An 18829-nucleotide genomic window follows, 5' to 3' on the forward strand; every position below is an offset into this window, starting at 1 on the left:
CGAGGGAAGGAGAAATCAATTAGTGTGACGTAGAAAATAGGTCCAATAGTTGATAAATCAGCAACCAATGCTATGGTGAACTTGTGCGCGGCCTACGGATGCTCAAATCGCTCAAAGAGAGATAAGATCATTCTCAGGTAGTTTTTCTCTTTTTCATATACAGTACAGTGGGTCAAAACGTTAACCTCTGATTATAAATTCCAGGCAGACATGATGTGCCGTATTATATTTAGTGCAGTGTTGTCAAAGTTAAAGCCTTAACTGAATAATTAATCGCATTAAACGCAGATTAATCGCAATATTATGTGCGCTTCAAATTTGGCGGGAATTTTTTTTGGATAAAAATGCCTCTTTTTTTTCGCGATTAATCAAAATTTAAAGATGTGATTTATCTGATTAAGAAATGTAATCGTTTGACAGCTCTAATTTAGTGACACAATCATTTATAAACTATATATATATATATATTAATAATATAAAGTATTCAAGTAATTTTGAACAAAAAGTAACTCAGGCTTGATCTCTGCTGAGGAATGTGTTGCAAACATGCGGTCTGGTCTCTTTGTTAGCAGCTAGCAAGCTAAGATAGCTTGAAGACTTCGATATGCATACAGCAAGACGAGTATATCTAGACACAAACGATTTAATGAATGACCATGAAAGTAGTGATCGACGACGTACTGTTTCAACCAAAAACAACATAGCTTGGCTTCCTCTTCCACCCTGCCCTCCAACCAACTCGATTTTTTTTTTAGCTAGCTAACAGCTGGTTCCAATGAATCGCAGTAATGTAGCGTCCTACTAGGGACGTTTTTTGCGACACTTGACATATTATTTCCCATCATTTAACGAAAACGCTCGCCGAAAATCAAGCTCTCTCCATATATTCCTTATGGGGTGTTTATCCTCCAGGAGGCGGAGCGGTAGCTAAGCAGTGGCGTCAGCGAGAAGGGTCACTAGTGTAGCAATCTGCTCAATCAAGCCACAAGCGGTCATCTTTTATTGGAGATTCGCACCTGTAATATTTCCCTTAATTATGTAAGTAATAATAATAATAGGGATGTTTTTTTTTTGTTTTTGTTTTTTGTCGTGACTCTCGCAGGAGTTTGGTTGTGGGATACTAACTTCCTGCACCACCTTAGCCGCACCGCACCACACCACAGCAGAGAAGAGGAGGGGCTCCTCCTCTGACAGAAAACAAACTGTATTAACATCACCCGTCAATCAGGTGCCTGGTGGTTGTGCTCAGACTTTGGCTTGGTTCAACAGTTCCACGGTTGTAAACAAGTAAATATACTTGATAGGATAACGTCTTCCCTCAGACTCCATGATTATTTTGTCCTATTGATCCATATACAGCAATAATTCCAGGCTGCTGCAGTAGCTAGCCCCACACACTATAGGCCACAGGGCCTACTTGCCCTTTGTCCTTTGACTGTGTTAAGTGGGCTAGTAGGTCAGGTGCCTGTGGAATGAGCAGCAGGGAGCACCCAGCTGGGAAGTTATCCCTCCGTCTCTCTAACTATGAACTTTGCGCATGCTTTTCGCTGCGTAAATCCTTTGATTGGCCAGATGCCGATTGTGGAATGGCGCAAGGGGCGATAGCTTTGCACACACATACACAAACACGAGTAAAACATTTAGTTAACTTGTTTCCGTACTGATAAAGACGCTAGAATGACGAATATAGTTTTAGAGATCATACATTTTAATAGGAAAATGGCCTTAGAACTGAGAGGGTCAGAGCACCATAACTTGATAATACATGTTAATAACAAAAAACAATATTTTTTGTTATAGTTTGACCAAAATCACACTAACCAGTCACATTATGACCACTTTGGTAAAAGGTGTATTGTGTTCTTTCTTTACTCCTTTATATTGAGCTATGTCAAATGTTTTGCTTACCTTAATTGGTACCATGCAGTATAGTATAATGTAGTTGTTATAATGAAACGCCCTAAACATCTTTGCCTTTTGAAAAATATCAAAATATTTGATACAGCTCTTGTTTTGGAAATCATATCTACTGTGGTGCGTCAGATGTTATTTCAAATGTCCGCAGGGTACATTTTGTACACTTCCCTCATTCCCAAAGTCACTTTCTCATGGCCGCATGTACACACACAAAACAAACACATGCTTTAATGCACACTCCATTCATTTCCGAGTGATACACGGATAATGTGTGCGTTTAGGAGCCAAAAAAGACGGGAGTAAAGGAGGAAGATGAGGTGGCAGAGTGATAGAAGGAGCAGATCAGAGCAATAAAGCTGGCTAATCCTGGTTGGGAGCCAGAAGACACACACACACTCACACACACACTGCGCACCACCGTGGCACAGTGACATTTCTAGTTAACGTTGCATAACCAGTCTCCCCCCGCCACTCTAATCCTACTTGTATAACCACACATTCATTGAAGTTATATAAGCTCTCTCTCTCTCTCGCTTCATCTCGTCCCTCTTGCTTACCCTTATTTTTATACACACACTAACATACTGACACACACACACACACATGTCTCCTCTCCCCGCCTGTGAGGGCACAGGCTGCCAGATTGTGTAAGGCCCATCATTTGATTGTATTTTTCTTCCTAATTAAATAGGGACATTGGTCTTGTAGCCACACACGCACACAGCAACAGGTGTCACTTAAGGCGTTCCTTTTGTATTTACTGGTGCTTATCAGAAAACTGACATCAAACTGCTTTAGCTACCTAACCAAATCGATTTTGTTACAGATGCATGCAATTGTTTCAAACCAGTGGTGTCAAAATGTGTCGGGTTACGGTACATACCTTGGTTTTAGGTTCACTGTTCATTTTATATTTGTTACAGCAAAGGGATTAAATGCAAAATGAACTACGTAAACCGGGACTGATTTAATGAGTTTAAAATGAATAATCAACAGTTTGATTTTTAACAATGAAAACGCGGGTGGGTCCGCACCTAATGACGTCATAAAGTGAGCACCCGCTCGTTTTCTCAGATTGGGTGGGGCTGCTGCTTAGAGAACAGAATGACCTTGAATTTCTCATAGAGGGGTGAATGGAGGAAAACACCACTTCGGTGATGTTTTAAATGAGGAATTAGCATTTGAACATGGCTAAAAGCTCCAAAAAGTGGATTTTTCACATTACTGTCCCTCTAACATCAGTAGTCCCTACTCATTTTAACAAATGATGGATGACAGCAAGTTGTAACAGTGGCATGTGGATAGAGCACATGCCATTTACAATTTATTCTGTGTGGTATCCCCCATTATTGCTCTTGCATTTAGTTTTGAATTTTATTCTAGATAACTCACTTGAAAGCTTTTGCTTTGAGTTTCACATACTTTAAAACAATTGGAAATGATGTGGTTCACAATGCTTGTGAATTTTGGAGTTCACAGTGCTTAACTATTAACAATTGCAAATAATATAACTACGATATGACAAAAGTTCAAAAGTAAGTGTCTCAATAATGGAGCCTGCAGCAGGTTCGGCTCCTGGCGAAGACTAAGGATTTTCATGTTCTATTCTTTTCTGGTGACAAGCCCAAGTGACGCCATCGCAGTCCGTAGCTGATTTATGTTCCTGCAAACAAACATACATCCTGTCCCAAAACAGATGTTCCCAAATATTTTGTCTTTTGCAACCACAACCTCCACCCACACAATGGAATTTTCATCTCTTCTTTCCTCTTCACACCTCCCTTCCTCATCTTCTGTAGGTGAGATTAATCTGAGCCAGAGTGAGGACGACACTATCAGCAGAGACTCCGCCCACCATGATATAGAGCGTGAGCAAAGTGGCATGCACGTCAACGACGACTTCAATCTCCCGGATGACCAAGGACGGGTGCTGGTCAACTTGAACCATCCGGCAACAGACAGTGACATTTTTCTGTCTCCTCAGCTGGCGCGAGCAGTGAAACCTCACCAGGTAGCAACTGATGCCCTCTCTTCATTTTTAAAATTCTCAGAAAGCCCAACTTAGGTTTGTGTCCTTGATCTCAGATTGGTGGAATTCGTTTCCTGTACGACAACCTGGTGGAGTCGGTGGATCGCTTTGACAGCTGCAGCGGGTTCGGCTGCATCCTTGCTCACAATATGGGCCTGGGCAAAACGCTGCAGGTCATCTCCTTCATTGACGTTCTCTTCAGATACACGAAGGCCCACACCGTGCTCACCATCGTACCTGTAAGCACTTTCTGGTATTGAATGGATAAAGACATGACTAATCTAGCACAATGTTCTCCCTATACTTGGGTGAGGTTTATCTAGCTTCTTCCCACCTTCCAAAGACATGCATGTTAGTTTCAAGGCTTTTTTTTTTCACATGTGAGTTTGAATGTTCATCTATCATTGGCTGGTGACTAGTATAGGGTGTTCCCCGTCACCATGCTCCAGTACAGGTGGCACTAACGAGGACAAGTGTTATAAATGGTATGCGTAATTTCTAAAAACGAAAACTAAACCCCTCAAAGGAAATTGTATAAAAGGCCCTAAAAATGATATAAACAATAAATCTTTGCTAAGGGATTTTTTTTTATGTCATCTTATTTCTCTAATTTTGCACATGCATTTTAAAATTTTGGACTCCTATGTTGTGAATAAAATAGTTTTTCACATTGCCAATGCCAGTGTTGGTTTGGACAATGAGAATGAAAAATTTATTATTCATGTTGCAAGTTCTCACATCTCTTCAATTATTAAAAGGTGAGCATAAAAATGTCGGATCAGGGGAAAATCTTATTGAAAGAAACAAGCATGTACAGTAATAGACAACCTCATGTGTTTTTTTCCCACAGGTGAACACATTGCAGAACTGGCTGGCAGAGTTTAACATGTGGGTCCCACACGCCGAGGCCTTGCCCGCAGATAGCGACCGTGGCCTGATGAGGCCTCGCAACTTCAAGGTTCACATCCTCAATGACGAACACAAGTGAGTTATGGAAACAAGGAGTACAAAAATGTGGGGTTGAAATAAGATGCAAGTTTCCTTCTGCTGTTGTCCACACGCACACTTTCAGTGCATTCATAAATAAGGAAAACATGTGCCTCTTGTGTTTGTAAACTATTGAACCTTTGTTCAAGTTTTCATACTCTTGTTAACATAAAAGTGGAAAAAATGTTAAATAGAAATATAGCTGTATATTTTAGTAATTGATACAGTAATTAAATAATAATTCATAAAATTTAGTTAGAATTCAAAAGATGTCCTGTACTGTAAGTGACATATTGATTTGTGTTGGTTATTTTGGCTGCCACTAGATGGGTATAACTGCATTTGTAAGACATTGGTGACAGCTCAGTGCCTTTTTCTTTTCATATTAAGAGCTATCTAATCTTAAACATGAAGTAACTTGTGAAATTCTGCACCTCTTTGAAATTGCAAAATAAAACTTGACCCCACTCTGCACAAATATATGCATTATTATTAGATTTATTACTGCTCAATTTTGACGTGGACGTGTCTGCTGCGTTGCGACTGGAATTGCTCCAGTACAGGGTTTCCAATGTAATGTAATTAATTATATTTAATAATTATAATGACATATAATTAATAATAATAATAATTATATATATATATATATATATATATATATATATATATATATATAATTATAATGTAGTAATTAATAAAGGTAATTAATGTTTCCAACATTAATCGCGCGTTGAAAAAAATTGTGACATTAAAGGAACTTTAAATGAACTTCAAATTAACGCACTCATTTTGACATCCCTACTACATACACATTTACAGTACTGTATTTCCTCTACCTTTAACTTTTGGGCCACATTTGACTGATGTCATTGTAAGGCAAAATACAATCAAGATGGCCAGTATTTTCTGTGTGAAGTACCACTTTTCTCTGTGGCTACCCAGAAACACAGCATCAAGGGCCAAGGTGGTGGAGAACTGGGCCCAGGATGGAGGTGTGCTTCTAATGGGCTATGAGATGTACCGCCTCTTGTCGCTCAAGAAGAACTTTGTGTCTGGGAGGAAGAAGAAGAGCAAGAAAACTGCGGGGCCTGTCGTCAACAACCTGGATGAGGAGGACCGGCAGCAGAAATTACTCATAGGTGGGAGAGAGAGGAGCAGATTAAGAGGAGGAATAAAATGAAACACAATGATTTTAATTGCGAAATTATCCTCCTCCAGCTGTTGAAAGAGCCTTGGCTAGGCCTGGTCCTGACGTGGTGATTTGTGATGAGGGCCATCGCATCAAAAACTGCCATGCTAGCACCTCTCAGGCCCTGAAGAACATCCGAACCAAGCGCCGCGTGGTCTTGACCGGATATCCACTCCAGAACAACCTGATGGAGTACTGGTGCATGGTTGACTTTGTTCGGCCTGACTTTCTTGGTAAATCAGTTGTTTATTATTGTTGTATTGCTATTATAGATACTGCTATACTATATTTTTTGTTGCTGTTTACAGTGGATCCTCAGAACTCATTATTTCCCCATGTGAAATAATGGAACTAGATAATGCGGGTATGAATGTAGTAGTTGTTAGTGTATATTTGCCATGCGATTGGTTGGCGACCTGTCAAGACTGTATCCCGCCTCTTGCCCAATGTCAGACAGTCATGACCCCTAATGATGAGGGTTCCACTGTATTATGGCCTCCAACGTCTAACCGTTCTACCATTTTTTCTTTTTTGTTATTGTCAATGTCTATGTTTCAGGCTCACGTCAAGAATTCAGTAACATGTTTGAGCGACCCATTCTGAATGGGCAGTGTGTGGATAGCACACCCCAGGACATCCAGTTGATGAGGTACAGGAGCCACGTGCTGCACAGCCTGTTGGAGGGTTTTGTACAGAGGTGAGCTGCCTGACTACTCACACAAGAAACACGAGATTTGTCCAACTCACTGAACGCGAGAATTGAGAGAGCGGTTGGTTTGCTTTTAACTGTACAATAGTAATTCTTTGTTACAATCGGACTGCTTTGTATGCTTTTGTTACATAAGCTTACAAATAGGCAGAAAATGATTTTTTAAATTTGCTAGAAGGCTTCACATATTTAAAAAAAAATGTTGAGTATCATAGATAACATGACATGACAAATTGACAGTTGTGGGTTGTGATAGTTTGTTTAGTTGAACAATGTAAATATTGACGGTCAATGAAAAATAATCACATGATCTGTCTTGATAACTAAAGAGGATCTACGTATAACTGGCAGCCATTGAAAAAAAAAAAGTGTAGGCTCCAGCATGCCCGCGATATCGTTGAGGATAAGCGGTTCAGATAATGGATGGATGGATGGAAAAAATGTGTACTTTTAAAACGCTGACAATAAGTGTTTTCCTAGAAAAATCCCTTGATCAAATCTGCAGTAACTTACAGTAGCCTTAAAAACTCTCAAATGATGTATGTATTGTTTAAATATATATATATTATATTACAAACGACCAAATTTTGACTGTCCTTTAGACGAGGCCACGATGTGCTGAAGGACCAGCTGCCCTCTAAGGAGGAGCATGTGATCCTAGTGCATATGTCTCCACTGCAAAGGGCGCTCTACACGGAGTTCATGAACCGTTTCAGAGAGGCGGGAAACACCGGCTGGCTCAACCTCAACCCGCTCAAAGCATTCTGCGTATGCTGCAAGGTGAGACAAAGCAGGTTTATACGCATGGTTTAAACTTCCTGAACACCAAAAATGGAACTTTTGGATGACCACAATGTGTTTAGACCCGCGAATTGTATAAAAATTTCTTAGTGGTGAAAATCAATAATGTACCATAGTGATATGTCCTTTGAACTGTATACTTGGCCCTCTAAACATATAAAGTCACATGTAATAAGATTAGAATATATTTCCCTTGATAACTTTAAAAATATATATATAAATAACCTTGAATGTGTAATGAAATCGTTTTCACACTATGATTCTTCTTCATTCTTCTTTTTAAGATTTGGAACCATCCAGATGTGCTTTATGAGGCCTTACAGAAGGAAAACCTGGCCAATGACCAGGACTTGGACCTTGACGACATCACCTCAGCTTTACCTACACGATGTCCCACTGCAGCCAATCAGAAGCCAAAGCCGCTAGAAACCCCTAACCCAATTGGGGGACTGAGTCTCAACCAATTGCAGGAGAGGGCCAATCAGGTCATCACATATGAATGGGTATGTACGAAAGGTTCCTTGAGTGGGCATCAGAATGTTGTTGTTTTTTTTAATTTATTTCCTTGAACCACATCTTTTGTAGCAATCATCTATTTTACAGTAAAGTGTTATTCATATATAATCAGCATTTATTATTTAAAATCAACATAATTTTAAAATTAGGTTCTTTTTGCATAATCCCCTGTGTACAGTATGCTGCATGGCACCAAAAGCATCAAAGTCTTGGTGGAGGTAAAAATAAATGACCCATTTGTCTAGTGTGGGGGCTGATGAGGAACGTAATCAATCACCCCTGTACACTATATTACTTGATTCTGCACAGCCTGTGAATTAATAACCTATCCCTTGTTTCTGTCATGAAATCTTTTGTACAGAAAATGTACAGTGTAAAAACAAGTTAATGCATAAAAACTGCGAAACAAAGACATTTGTTTTGTTTAGATCATTTTGGCCATACTGAACAAAAATATTGTGACACCACTGAAGTCTGCTTTGAATGTGTCCTTAAATTCCAATTACGGTGACTCTAGGCTTCGACCAAATAGACTCTGTCTCAAAGTAATATTTACACTTGGAGAGTAAAATGTCCAGGTCATGTTTGTAAATGAGAATTAGTTTTCAAACATTTTACCTGGTCAAATAAAAGTTAAATAAAATAAATAAATAAAATTAAAGAATTGGGGGAAGGGGGGGGAAGTCACTCAAGGGTTGAAGAGTGAACTCACAACCTTATATATATATATATATATATATATATATAAAAAAATTTATTTACTCTCTTCCAAGTGTAAATATTACTTTAAAACTGAGTCTATCCGGTCCCACTGTAAATAATCAAATTGACTCTACAGAATTTACTGTGCAGCTATATTCCTCCTCTTCACCAGTCCTGAGAAAAGCAAATGCTCGTTAATCACATCGCTGTGCTGAGGTCTCGTGCGAAATGTTTATGTTGTTCATGATTGGTATTTATGTGACTGATGGGATTGTATCCCCTCATTTTACTCACATTCCAACTAGTACAATATCAGAGTTGTTCGTCATCAGAGGTTACACGTGTTTTGAGCTCCATGTTTGCGCGAGCCGTAATGAGTCTTAATGCCAACATTATTTAAAGCAAGTTATAGTTGCTCAGTGAATTACGTAAAAGATGTGATTACTCGTCTACGCTTCCCTAGGCAAAGGACATAATGTGCGATTACAAGCCTGGCATCATGGAGAACTCTGCAAAAATGGTGCTGCTGTTCCACCTGATTGAGGAGAGCGTCACAAAGGGAGATAAACTTCTTGTTTTCAGGTAAAAGGCTAAAAAATATATTGGTGAAAAGGACATTTTGAATGGTTAATTTTTTTACATGGGTTTGTGCCTGTTAAAAGTTGTTCTCGGCTTTTAATTGGAATTCCATGTTCCCCATCTTATGACCCAGTCTTTTACTTCTGTATCCCGCAGTCAGAGTTTGTCAACTCTAACCGTGATTGAGGATTTTCTGGCTAAGAGGCCAGTACCGCGTTCTCCCAACACCTCCAGCAGAGACGCAGCCAACCAGAACTGGGTTCGAAATCTCAACTACTACAGTGAGTATTGTTGGTTTAATACTGATTGCTCAGTGTCTATGATTTTGAGGTATCTTCATGAATTAAATTACAAGAACATACCGTATTTTCATGACCATAAGGCGCACTCACAGTTACGGGTGCTATTTCGTAGGGGTGGGAATTTCTGACATGAGTCCGTTTTGATATGTATCTCAATATACAGGTTGCGATTCAATTGAAAAACGATATATTTCGGAGTAGAACGGTTCGATTAAGTTTGGGAGTGATACGATTTTCGATTCGATACAATTCATTTCAATGTTCAAAACAATATTATAGTTGACGTTTGTTGCTTGTAGACAATCATAAAACACCACAAATTCTTACAGTATCTTCAAACATGTCAAAAAAAAACCACACACAAAAAAAAACGTATTCTATATTTTCATATATTGAATTAATTATTTAAAAAGAAAAAAAAGGGCTGGGCGATATGACTTCAAAATATATCACAGTTTTAAGTATTTATTAGTCGTTATTGACAGTTATAATTGTTTTGTTTTTAATTCAAAAAAAGATCAGGAAAAGAAAAGACTGATAATTTAATTTGAAATGTAAATATTTAACCTTTAAAAAGACACCAACACAATTAAACAAAATATGCGCACAGTGCAAACAAAGTATTTCAGAAACATAAATTTGAGACATGAAATAAACCTAGCCACCTGATTAAAAAAATAAATCTATCAAACACATTTTACCACTTAATGCCAAAAGTGACCATCCCTTTTTATCAACAATTTTTCTTTTTCTTTTGCCGTCACATTATTTTTTTTATTTTGGTTAATGTACAACATTATTTTATTTTTTTAAATACGTTCTGAGACACAATGACCACGGAATCATGTTCATGCAGGTTTTGGATGTTTCCAGTCTCCAACACAGCTGATATATGATCAGGTCATCAGCAAGTTCTGCATAAGCCTGATAACGATCCTGCTGATTGGAATCAGCTTGTGTTGGAAGAGGGAAACCTCCAAAACCTTCACACTGCGGCCCTCGAGGACCGGAGTTTGACACCTATGATGTACACAACTAGGAAGAGAAGTAGATAAGAGAATTGAGACCTGCCCGCAATTACGTCATCAAACTAAAATCTGTTTACTAACATGATTGAAACAAGTAAAAAAGAAAAAAAAAGAGGACACATGCTCACTGAACATGCATGCTTTAGCGCCATGGCTAAGTTTGAACACAAGTCACAACAGGCAGATCGAACACCAGTGCGGGAGGGAGGGGAGTTGAGGGGAGAGGAAGAGGGAGAAGAGGGGCTCACTATTAGGCTCACCGTCAATTTTTGAGGAAAATGTAATACTTTAAAGTGCGCCTTATAGTGGTGAAAATACGGTACTTGAAGAATGGACAGTTTATTTTTTAATAAAAGTTATGTTTCACTCATTGAGGCTTAAATACTTGTTGGTTATTAGAAAGCATTATGGCTAGTATGGTTAAAAGATATACATTCATGATAATGCGTTGATGTTAGCAATGATGTAGTCCCTGTAGACTATTAGCACTGCCCCCTGCTGGCAAGCAAAATATAGATTTACATTGAAAGTGAATACTGTACAGTAACGTAAAAAATAAAAAAAATAAAAATAAAACTGTCTCAAAGCATCCTATTGAAAGTGAATTACATGTTTTTTAATGTAGTATTAAAAAACAAACTACAGTATTTGTTGTTTTAAATCTCTTTTCTGGTTGTGTGATATTTTCAAGGACTGGATGGAAGTACAACCACCTCAGAGCGAGAAAGATTAATTAACCAGTTCAACGATCCAAACAACACCAGAGCGTGGGTCTTCCTGTTGTCAACCAGGTAACATACAGACAGACACACACTGACTTGATGCAAATGTGGAATGTTAAGGTCTGAATAACTGGACTGTGCACCTCTGCGGGGTCTCAGGGCAGGTTGTCTGGGCGTGAACTTGATCGGAGCGAACCGGGTTGTGGTTTTTGACGCCTCCTGGAACCCATGCCATGATGCCCAGGCCGTTTGCCGTGTCTACCGCTACGGTCAGCGGAAACAGTGTCATGTCTACAGGCTGGTGTGTGATTTCACGCTTGAGAAGAAAATCTATGACCGCCAGATCTCCAAACAGGGCATGTCTGGTGAGTGTGCTACTGTGTATACAGTTGAATAAAACTTAATTTACTCTAATGAAATTTTCAGATGTTTTTTTCCCCCCTCTTGCATTTTTTAAACTCTCCTTCTCCATCAATCAGACCGGGTGGTGGATGATCTGAATCCTGTGCTGACCTTCACTAGGAGGGAGGTGGAGTCTCTTCTTCACTTTGCCGAAGAGGAGCAAGAGCTCTGCCAAGTAGAGATGCAACCTCGGGACAGCATGGATTGCGTGCTCAAGAAGGCCTTGTGCCTCTTTCCACACCTCATTACCAAGGTAGATCAACAGAGAGGAACATAATTTGTCACCTTCTTAAAATAATGCTCCTATTTTACAAAACATATTGTTTTTGCCTTAACTCATTCATTGCCATTGACGGCTATAGACGTCAAAAATTCATTTGATCTATTTCTATTAGTTTCACATTTTTTTCCACTTTTGCTAACAAGAATATGAAAACCTAAGGGGGAAAAATATTGTAAATTTAGAACAGATGTAAATTTTGTGATTAATGGTTAGTTAACTAATGAAGTCATGTGATTAATTACAATTTAAAAAATGTAATCGCCTGACGGGCCTAATTTAAAAATATATATATATATTAAAAAATAAGGTGCATTTAATCGTAATTAATCGTGTGATAATTATATATCTGTTATAAATGTACAATAAAAAAATTCTAGGTTTTCATAAAAAATGTAATGAAATGAATTTTTTTTTTAAAAATAGAAATAGTTCACATGAATTTTTTGACGTCTATAGTCGTCAATGGCAGTGAATGAGTTTTAAACATCTTGTGAGGCTGGCCACTTCTGATAAAATAGGCTCTATCCTTAGTTACACAGAACTTTTAATTCTACCCCTGAAATGAAATGATTAATAAATAATAATATAGTAACTATTTGGCTCAGTTTTTTGTGACTTGATTTTATTTTAATTATTTCAGAGGATATACTGTATATATTGTATTGTTTGGTGAAACAGCCAAGTTTAGGTTTTAATTAGAACACATGCGTGAACTAGCCGAGACTAGTGTAAATTTACAGATGATGATAACAAATAACCCTCGTTTTATCCCACTTCCCTTCTAATTATTCATTGCAGCAACCATTCCCCCATGAGTCTCTACTTTTGGACCGCAGAGAGCTGAAGCTGAGCACTGCTGAAAAAAAGGCTGCAAAAAAAGGTTACGAGGAAGAAAAGAGAGCATCTGTGCCATATACTCGCCCTTCCTACGCTCACTACTACCCAGCCAGTGACCAGAGCCTTACCAACATCCCCGCCTTCAGCCAGAGAAACTGGTTTGTAATGCACAATATTCACAACTGATTAAAAAGCTCTCTGAATTTCAAAGTGGCCCTGAGTCCAAAGGATATCATGTTGTTTGAACTTCTCATTTATGATAACTTCAGAAGTAAAAAATAAATGAATATGTCCCTAAACAAAATGCCTTTTTTTTAAATGAAAATAACTATAATAATAATAATAATTGCTTTAAAAAGATTTTATTATAACAATGCATTTTCATTCATTGAAATGAAGTCATCCTTAAATCATCAAAACTATTCTCAGGCGACCACCTCACACTGAGGAGAAAGCGGTGGCCAATGTCCGACCAGTCCAGTCTGCTCCAGTCCCCGCCGTACCTGGCCAGGTGTCTGCAGTTTCGGCTCTGACTTCCAAAGACTCATCAGCGTCTAGCCTTGGAGGTTTTCCTGTCAACTGCTTGCAAAAAGCTGGAGTGTTTGTGCAGAAGATCATCACCACTACAGGTGGGCACTATGTAGTCTCGCTGATTGTTCTATTTGTTTTGATTATACTCCTGTTTCAGCCCAATCGTAAACAGGACGTTATGTAATTATTACCTTCTTGTTTGTTTAGTTGGTTTATTAGCTTGTATGAAAAATACCATTAAAACTGAGTGACAGCACATGAATACTACACTATTTTTGTTAAGCCTAGGCGAAGGTCAGCTCTTTGACGCATATATTATGTTTCTCTTTTAGATATGGTGATTCCTGGCACCAACAGCTCAACAGACGTCAAAGCCAGAATCACAGCAGGAGAGAGCATTCATGTTATTAGAGGCACCAAAGGTAACACTCATAATCTCAGTTTTGGTACTTGTGTTCTTATATTTGGTCAATTTCCTGTAAAATGCTGAATCTCATCAACTTCAAGGTTGACTATTGGTTTTCTTGATTTTAGGGACCTACATCAGGACATCAGATGGACGAATCTTTGCTATCAGAGCGGCTAACAAGCCTAAGACCTCAGATGAAAATACTGCAACACCACACAAAGGTTGGAAACTTGCTGCATTTGTAACATGCAATATTGTACTGTACTATAGAGCAAATTGTGACTGTAATGTTTGTGCACACTTGCTGGAAATGTGTCAACCTGGGTTGTTTTTAAAAATGTCTAGAAAATAATCTAATAATTCATGTTGTTTTGGTGAGTAGCCATTTATTGATGACACCATGAAAAAGGAGTCCCACAAATTTTTAAACTAATCTTGTTGTCTGCACGGTCAAAAACGGTTAGGCCAAACTGCTAAAGATTCCACAAATGATCACAACTAGATCAGGGTGTAATGTCCTGATATTGTGTGGACCATTCTTAATGTTTTCTTTTTAGCTATTAAGAACTTAGTTTAGAACAGATGTCATTTCTTTTCATACTGTCATTAATATCTGATTATTTATCTTTAGACTCCCAAGGATCTGCAGAGGAGCAGCCGACCACTGGTAGTAACGGTTGTCCATCACCTGACCAACAGCAACCAGTTACTCCCGACAATTTGCCCCGCCCCCTTTCCCCCGACAGCCCGGAGATAATCAGTGAGTTGCAGCACTACACCGCAGATCAGGGAAGCGAGCCAATAAGGGAGGACGGGAGCAACATGGACAATCTGCCTTCAGCTAAACTAGCCCAAAGCAACAGTGGCAGTGGAAATGCGCGCCACCATGAAGCGACCAGAGCGAATGTGATCAAGCACAATAGGGATTCCACAGCTGCACAAGACTTGAGAGTAAGCGCCAAGCGCAAAGCCTCCACTCCATTGCTGAATGAGCAGCCTAGAAAGCAGCCAGCCGCTGGCAACCACTCCGCAGCCTCTTTAGCCTCCCAAGGTTTCCCCTACACGGGTGTCTACGGCCTCCCTCAGGGCTTCAATCCCGCCATGTTGGGTGGCTCCCTGGGACACCCGCTCTACATGGGGCCAGGCTCACCTTTCTTCCACCCCTCTCATAGTGCATTAGGCGACCCAAGTTTCATGCCGGAGCTGTTTGGTTTAGGCGCAGTCCCCACCACGTCCTACTCTGCGCTATCCACTACCACTGTCTCATCGTCCTCATCTCAGCTCCCCTCTGCATCAAACGCTTCCACTTTGGCTCCAGGCACCCTGCCGCCATTCATGCTGAGCCCCAGCCTTGTCGGCATGGCAGGGATGCTGCCACCAAGCTTCGCCCTCTCTTATAGTCAATCTCTAGCCAGCTTGTATCGAGGGTCAATGCTCCCCGGTGGGCTTCCTGGTCCAGCGGCCACTCCTGGTCCAGCTGGAGCAAGCTTTCTTTCACAATACACCTCAACCGCTGGCTCCAGCTCCTCCTCCTCATCGTCCCCTTCATCCTTTTCCCCGTCAGCACACTTTGAGGACCAGAGGGCCAGAGCAATTGTTAATGGCAGGAATGGCAGCAGCCCCAGCAGCTCGGATGACAATGAGGAAATCATTGAAGTCAACAGCCAGTGAAAAACAATGATGCTTGGTTTGATTTGTTGGTAATAGAATCAACATACTGTTTGGTTATCAAAAGATCCTGTGAGGGACAACAGACATGGCATTGCATGAATGACAACGTGCCCCGTTTGTGCTGACTGCGCAGAATCATATGTTGCTGAATTTCTGAAGTTACAACCTGAAGACAAAAATATTTTACAGGACGGAAGAAAATTGAAATCATAAACCTTTGGGCTTCTGCCTTTGAAATGTAATCATCACTGGACAAAAAATGGCCTCTTGTTATTCTTCCGTCTAGAGAAAACAAAACGGCAGATTTTCCATGGAGGAAAATGGTTAAATAGGTTAACTGGTAGCAACGTTGTTTTGGGTCTGTATCAGTCAGTAGGGATGGGCATAATAGTATACCGTAGTTAAGAATTAGATAGTGGGAATGATCATTGCTTAATCACATCTTGAACCTGTGGAGGCTCAATGGAGCAAAATGCTTGACAGCAGCCAGCAGAGGCACTTTTAGTTTTAGAGCCTCTTTGTTTTTTATTTTTTTCTCGAGAGGTGGAGCTTGACATCACATCCTCGCAGACGTCTGCTATGGTTCAACTCTTCAGTAGCAGCATTATTCTGCTCAATAATTTGCTGGATGGAAAGAAGACTTCAGAACATTTAGAGCAAGAAAGATTGTCCCATCCTGTTACAAATTTGCCCGCCCCTGATTGTTTGTCACATCCAGTCTTGCTACTGAATAGTTATTCAACACATAAAAGAAAGAAAAAAAAGCTGAACTTTTAGAAGCATTTTGAACTTCTCTGCCAGGTGAGCAGGACTCTCTATGTTCTTGGAAGGAAATATAAAGTAGACAGGAATATGAGGTACAACTGCTAAAACCTTAAAACTCAAAAGAATGTATGCTAATCAAATGCCTTCAAACAAGGCCTTTAAGATTCCTACTGAGGCATGTGAAATGAGAATATCTGTTTTTCAGCATTTTTATTTATTTTGTTGTGTATTTTACCTTTGCCTAAAAACAGCCATGGGAAAGTGATGAAAAACGGTGCTCTCTTCGTAGCAGAGAAACCACCACCAACAGAAAATGCCTTTTACTGCTTCTGAATGTGAACTGTGAGAAGGGAGATGCAACGAGAGTTGTTGAAATCTCACCCACAGTCTTACTGTAGCCTAGTGACAAATAATGCAAAACACTCACTTAAGCCTATATACTGTATTTGTTCATGCCAACAGGAATCAAGGTGACTCCACCTGAGTTTTGGTTTTAGTGTTGTCTGTGTATTGTAATTTGAAATTTGTAAGGAGGAGAAACCATCAGGCTTTGTTGATATTCCATCTTTTTCTCTGCTGGTTTTTCCTTGTTGATTTCAGCTCATTTATTTGACTTGATGTCTTTATTGAAAACATTCTATTTCTGGGTGGGAGCTTTGCCAAAAACAGCACATCCGCAAGTGACCAAAAAATAACAACTGTATCGTGTTTCCGTAAATAATGGCCATCCCTCTTTCAAAAACTTTAATGATCTCTTTTGTAATGATCTCTTCATAGATGTGATCTTATGTGATATTAGCGTTAACTACACTTTACGAATGTTGCTAACCAAAACAGCAGCACATGCCAAGGTACGTGAACTGTCTGCAGTTTTATCGCATGTTGAATATACACCGGTAATGATAACATTGTGAAAAATTATTCCAAAAAGGATTTTGTACAAAAAAAGGCCTCCCCCCATCTACAGTTGAGTAAATAAACATCCCAGACCGCTATTTGTGGAAACACGCTATATGAATACGGAATTGGCCCATCTCATTTGTCAGTTTGACCTTTGCGGTTAACACTGCGCTACACTCTAAAATTAGAGACACCTGCTGTATATCTGTAGACATGGCACAAAAAATTTAATTTTATGACCAAGCTCAACTCTTGGAGCTGCAATCCCTATGCTGACCCTAATAACCACAGTGTAATCACCTGTGCTTTGACACTGCTTATGTGACAATGTCCAAGTGAGCGTTTTGAAAACCAGCAGTTTGTTTTTCATACGAAACAAACTCTTCACAGCCGTAATATATGAAGATGTATTTGTGCTTCATTCTGAAATTGCGAGTTTACCTTTTGCATTTTTGTTTGGACAATATTTGAATTTATCAAGGTAATTTATTTATTACAATGAATATTTATTCATTTATATTCTTTTTAATATCTTTTGTATTTTTTTAAATTTGTACGGTCATATTACTTCTGTTGTTACCCAAGATAGAAAAAAAGCATTTGGTTTTGCCTAAAAAAAAACAGGGAAAAAAACAAAAAACACTGACACTGTTCCAAATCATATTTAAATTGCAAATATTGCATGTGTGGACCAACCAATCAGTAAGAGCCAGGAGAGGGTTCAAGGAAGTTACAATACTAGTAATTTTCATCCTGCTGACAGTTACACAAATCAACTCTCAAATTTTGTGAATTTGGATGAAACCATGGTAAAAACCGTGTATCTGTTTGACCACAGATTCCATATTTAAAGGTCTGTAGTAAATGTCTTCTCATAATTGGATATCATAGTAAAATGAGACATTAGTTTGCATAACACAAGCGCAAAACAAATTAATTGCTCATTATCCTTAATTATTTTTTAGAAGTGATTTCTATTTGTTTTTGTTTCAGAAATAATGGCAAAAGGTTTGGATGTCAGCTTGAAATTTGCTGTACCAACTTTTATTTTATTTTTTAAGTTTTCAACTTGAATATGCGTATTTATTTATACAACTCAAAGAAGTCCAATGAGCGGAGCTGTCTGTCTGATTTCCTTTCGCAGTGAGAAGATTGAAACTGCTCTCTTGGAAGACTGACTATGGTCTAACTCTGATGTGTAGTGAATTCATGGATTGAGTGTATGACCTTAAATGTCAGTACTCTGAGTAGACGAGTTCTTTGTTCATTTGTTCTCAAAGTTTGACAATAAAAGAACTGTGTTCCAAATCGTACTTTCTCATTTTCTTTGTGTTAACAAATGTGTTTTTCTCACCTCTCACTTTTCCACATTCATGCCGCAAAATGCAACTATGGATGGATGGCAATTGATCCAAATATTTAAGACGATCAGCATGTACAGTATAGCTATAATGACTTTTGAAATAAATAAAATGTATAATTGTATGATGTATGTATGTGTAATACAGAAAACATTTAATACATAATGAAACTTAAGATTAAAGGTAAAA

The 18829-nt window shown here is 39.0% G+C and overlaps 1 protein-coding gene across 3 annotated transcripts in view; it reads left to right on the forward strand.

Moving 5' to 3' along the window:
- LOC147178572 (helicase ARIP4-like) overlaps positions 1-18592 on the forward strand; it is a 55228-nt gene extending 36636 nt beyond the window's left edge. For all 3 annotated transcript variants that reach the window (XM_086067820.1, XM_086067822.1, XM_086067821.1), the window contains 18 exons: positions 3717-3928; positions 4003-4185; positions 4797-4930; positions 5876-6072; positions 6152-6355; positions 6681-6819; positions 7434-7611; positions 7917-8135; positions 9314-9432; positions 9586-9710; positions 11451-11550; positions 11641-11846; positions 11961-12136; positions 12965-13161; positions 13433-13632; positions 13867-13956; positions 14069-14164; positions 14575-18592. In XM_086067820.1, the coding sequence (XP_085923946.1) occupies positions 3717-3928; positions 4003-4185; positions 4797-4930; positions 5876-6072; positions 6152-6355; positions 6681-6819; positions 7434-7611; positions 7917-8135; positions 9314-9432; positions 9586-9710; positions 11451-11550; positions 11641-11846; positions 11961-12136; positions 12965-13161; positions 13433-13632; positions 13867-13956; positions 14069-14164; positions 14575-15614 (3815 nt within the window). In that variant the 3' untranslated portion in view covers positions 15615-18592. The remainder of the gene's footprint in view (positions 1-3716; positions 3929-4002; positions 4186-4796; positions 4931-5875; positions 6073-6151; positions 6356-6680; positions 6820-7433; positions 7612-7916; positions 8136-9313; positions 9433-9585; positions 9711-11450; positions 11551-11640; positions 11847-11960; positions 12137-12964; positions 13162-13432; positions 13633-13866; positions 13957-14068; positions 14165-14574) is intronic.
- The last annotated feature ends 237 nt before the right edge of the window (positions 18593-18829 follow it).

The sequence above is a fragment of the Leptonotus elevatus genome, chromosome 2 (assembly GCF_054856555.1).
Source record: "Leptonotus elevatus isolate MCC_2025b chromosome 2, RoL_Lele_1.0, whole genome shotgun sequence".
NCBI classification, from domain to species: Eukaryota; Metazoa; Chordata; class Actinopteri; order Syngnathiformes; family Syngnathidae; genus Leptonotus; species Leptonotus elevatus.